Source organism: Chaetura pelagica, unplaced genomic scaffold, assembly GCF_000747805.2.
Source record: "Chaetura pelagica isolate M959 unplaced genomic scaffold, ChaPel_1.0 scaffold1654, whole genome shotgun sequence".
NCBI classification, from domain to species: Eukaryota; Metazoa; Chordata; class Aves; order Apodiformes; family Apodidae; genus Chaetura; species Chaetura pelagica.
In genome coordinates, this window is record NW_009953175.1 from 11,185 (window position 1) to 13,986 (window position 2,802).

A 2,802-nucleotide genomic window follows, 5' to 3' on the forward strand; every position below is an offset into this window, starting at 1 on the left:
AGGGACACCTCCCACCAGCCCAGGCTGCTCCAAGCCCCATCCAACCTGCCCTTCAACACTGCCAGGGATGGGGCAGCCACAGCTTCCCTGGGCAACCTGGGCCAGGCTCTCACCACCCTCACAGCAAAGAATTCCCTCCTCATGTCCAACCTCAATCTCCCCTTTTCCACTTTTCATCCATCCCCCTCATCCCATCCCTCCCTGTCCTTGTCCCAAGTCCCTCCCCAGCTTTCCCACACGGGTCCTGCTGCAGCCACCCCCCTGCAGCCAGGGAGCAGCAGGATCCAGCAGGATCCAGCAGGTTGCTCCCACCAAAAACACGCTGCAGCAGCAGCTCCATCCCCACGTTGCCCAGGCAACATCTCTCCTGCCTCTCCACACATCCCTGCCTGTGCAAAGAAATATTTTCTCCGAATGGAACCAGGGTGGATTTAGCCTGTACAAGGTGGAGGACCTTGTCCCTGCCTGCTGTGCAGCAGCTCTGCTTGATCAGCTGTGGTGGTTCCACCTCATTGCCTGACCCCAGCACATGGACCATCTCCTGCAGGGCCCTCAGCCTGTTGTCCTTCTGGCTTTGCTATGGGAGGTGCCACAGACCCAGCCCCAGCTGCTGGAGGGACAGTTTCTGCCAAGCTGCTCATATTCCAAAAGCTCAGAACTGCTTTTTTTCTCCTCCCACCTGCCCAGAGAAATGGTTGAATTTGCTGGATGAGAGTGAGTGAGTTGGGGAGGGAGAAGAGCTGAGCTCATCTGCAAGGCTTTGGGATGAGATGGAGACTCTGCAACCTCCACTGTTACCCTGGTGCAAAGTATGGAAGCAAATGGTCCTTGATTTCTTTTGGTGCAGCTGTGAGGCCCCCCCAGGCTCCTCTCATGCCATGGGGGGAGCTCTGGACAAGCAGAACTTTACCCTCATGGATGTTCTTCTGCAGCAGTGAGATGTTCCTGCCCCATACTGCTGCTTTTTCTCTGTCACTGGGTGCTCAATAAGCCAGAAAACATTTTTGGGGTGGTTGCCTCCCACTTGGCTGATGTTTTTTTTAACCTTGGTTTGAGGACAGGAGAGCAGCAAGGCCTGGGTCTGCAGAGAGCATTTCTCTTCATTAAGAAGCAGCTGGTGTCTCCTGTATTTAATTACTCTTCTGTGGAGCTCACAGAGAGAAACTGGGGAAGCTGGAAAGAAACCGATTCTCCTGTGAAAATGCACCTGGTGAGGAGCAAAGGCCAGAGAATGGATCTTGTTTGTGCCTGCCCCCCTTTTTTTTTTAATAACTCCCAGAAATGCAGCAGCATCTGCTTGAAAGCTCCCGTGAGCCTGGGCTCTGTCTGGGGAAGAGAAACTGGGCTGTCAGGGGTAATTTGGGCTTGTCCGTGTGGCTGGAGCTGCCTGTGCTGCCCATCCAGGGCAAAAATGTCCATCAAAAGCCCCAAATAGGACAGCAAAGCCTTGCCCTGCCCCTCAGGAGGCTGAGCTGCCCCAAGCCTCTTATCTAGAGCTTTGTTGCTTTAGCCAGGAACTGAAGCAACCCTGGTGCCATCCTCCCACGGGGTGTCAGCCAGGGTGTCCCTGTCGTGGGGGCACCCAGGGACAGGGGGGTGAGGTGGGGGGGGGCTGTGGCTGGTCCCGGTATGAATGATTCAGGAGCTGCAAAGGGGCTGGGTTGGGTTTCAGCTGGGGCTGGGAAGGCAGGAGCTGAGTTACCCGGCGTCTCGGGTGTCTGGTTGCCCTGGGAGAGGGATGGGGAAGGATAAAGATCCACAGGGATGAGCGGAAGGATGTGAGGATGAGCAGAATAGTAGGGAAACGTGGGTGATGGTACCAAGTCAGTCCCCTCCTTCTGCTCCCCCTCCCTGGTACATCTCCCCCCAGGCTCCAGGTGGTGCCGTGGGCACCAAAGAACCCAGCAAACCTCAGCGTCTCCCTGCTGAATTCCCACGGGATCCTTGCACAGCAGGGAGGGATGCTCTGAAGCCAGGACCTCCCTGCCCCGTGGGGCAGAGCAGGACCCACCACACTGGGCGATGTCCGGAGGGGATTCCCTCAGGTAAGTGGGGCCAGACAAGGAGAGGAGCATCAACCACGTGCAATGAGTCTGCCGGGCCTCAGCTGCTCTGACATTTACTGCCAATTCCCCACTGCTAACCAGTAAAGAGGAGCAAATGGAGGTTATGCTGGGGTCATTTTCCTGCCCAGCACCCCCGCTGGCAGAGCCCAGGTGGGGGACAGGGAGAGAAAAGCAGCTCTGCCCATCAGCAGCCCCCAGCCCCCCCCATCACCTGCTGCCAGCTGCATCCAGGCACAGACTTTATACACGGTGGCTGCGTTGCAGAAGAAGAAGAGGCTGAAGCAGAGGATGGTGCCGATGATGAGGAAGGTGGAGACGCCGACGAAGAACATGGCCGTTTTGAAGGCGCTGGAGGGGATGGTGCCGAAGTCGAGGGGGCTGCCCTTGCAGATCAGCTCTCCCGTCAGGGCGTTGCCGATGCAGTAGGAGAAGAGGCCGAAGTAGCCAGCCTGGGGGGTGTCGATGCTGTCCCCGATCCAGTAGGGCTGGATGAAGGTCACCACCATCAGGATGGAGAAGCAGAGGGTGAAAAGGGCCCAGAGCACCCCCATGGCCCGGGCGTTCCTCACGTAGTTGGTTTGATAGATCCGGGCAGCTTCTTGTGCCGGCAGCAGCTTCGTCATGGTGGGGGCAGCGGGACCGGGACCGGGACCGGGACCGGGGGTTCCCCGGGATCTCCCCCCCCGCTGCTGCCCCCTCTGCTGCTCCTGCTGGCGCTGCCCGGCGGGGCGGCCCC

General features: G+C 58.4%; 1 protein-coding gene across 1 annotated transcript in view; it reads right to left on the bottom strand.

Moving 5' to 3' along the window:
• Positions 1-2,770, bottom strand: part of LHFPL5 (lipoma HMGIC fusion partner-like 5) — a 4,001-nt gene extending 1,231 nt beyond the window's left edge. Inside the window, exon 1 of the mRNA XM_009997309.1 lies at positions 2,278-2,770. Within this exon, the coding sequence (XP_009995611.1) occupies positions 2,278-2,689 (412 nt within the window). The 5' untranslated portion in view covers positions 2,690-2,770. The remainder of the gene's footprint in view (positions 1-2,277) is intronic.
• Positions 2,771-2,802: the final 32 nt, after the last annotated feature.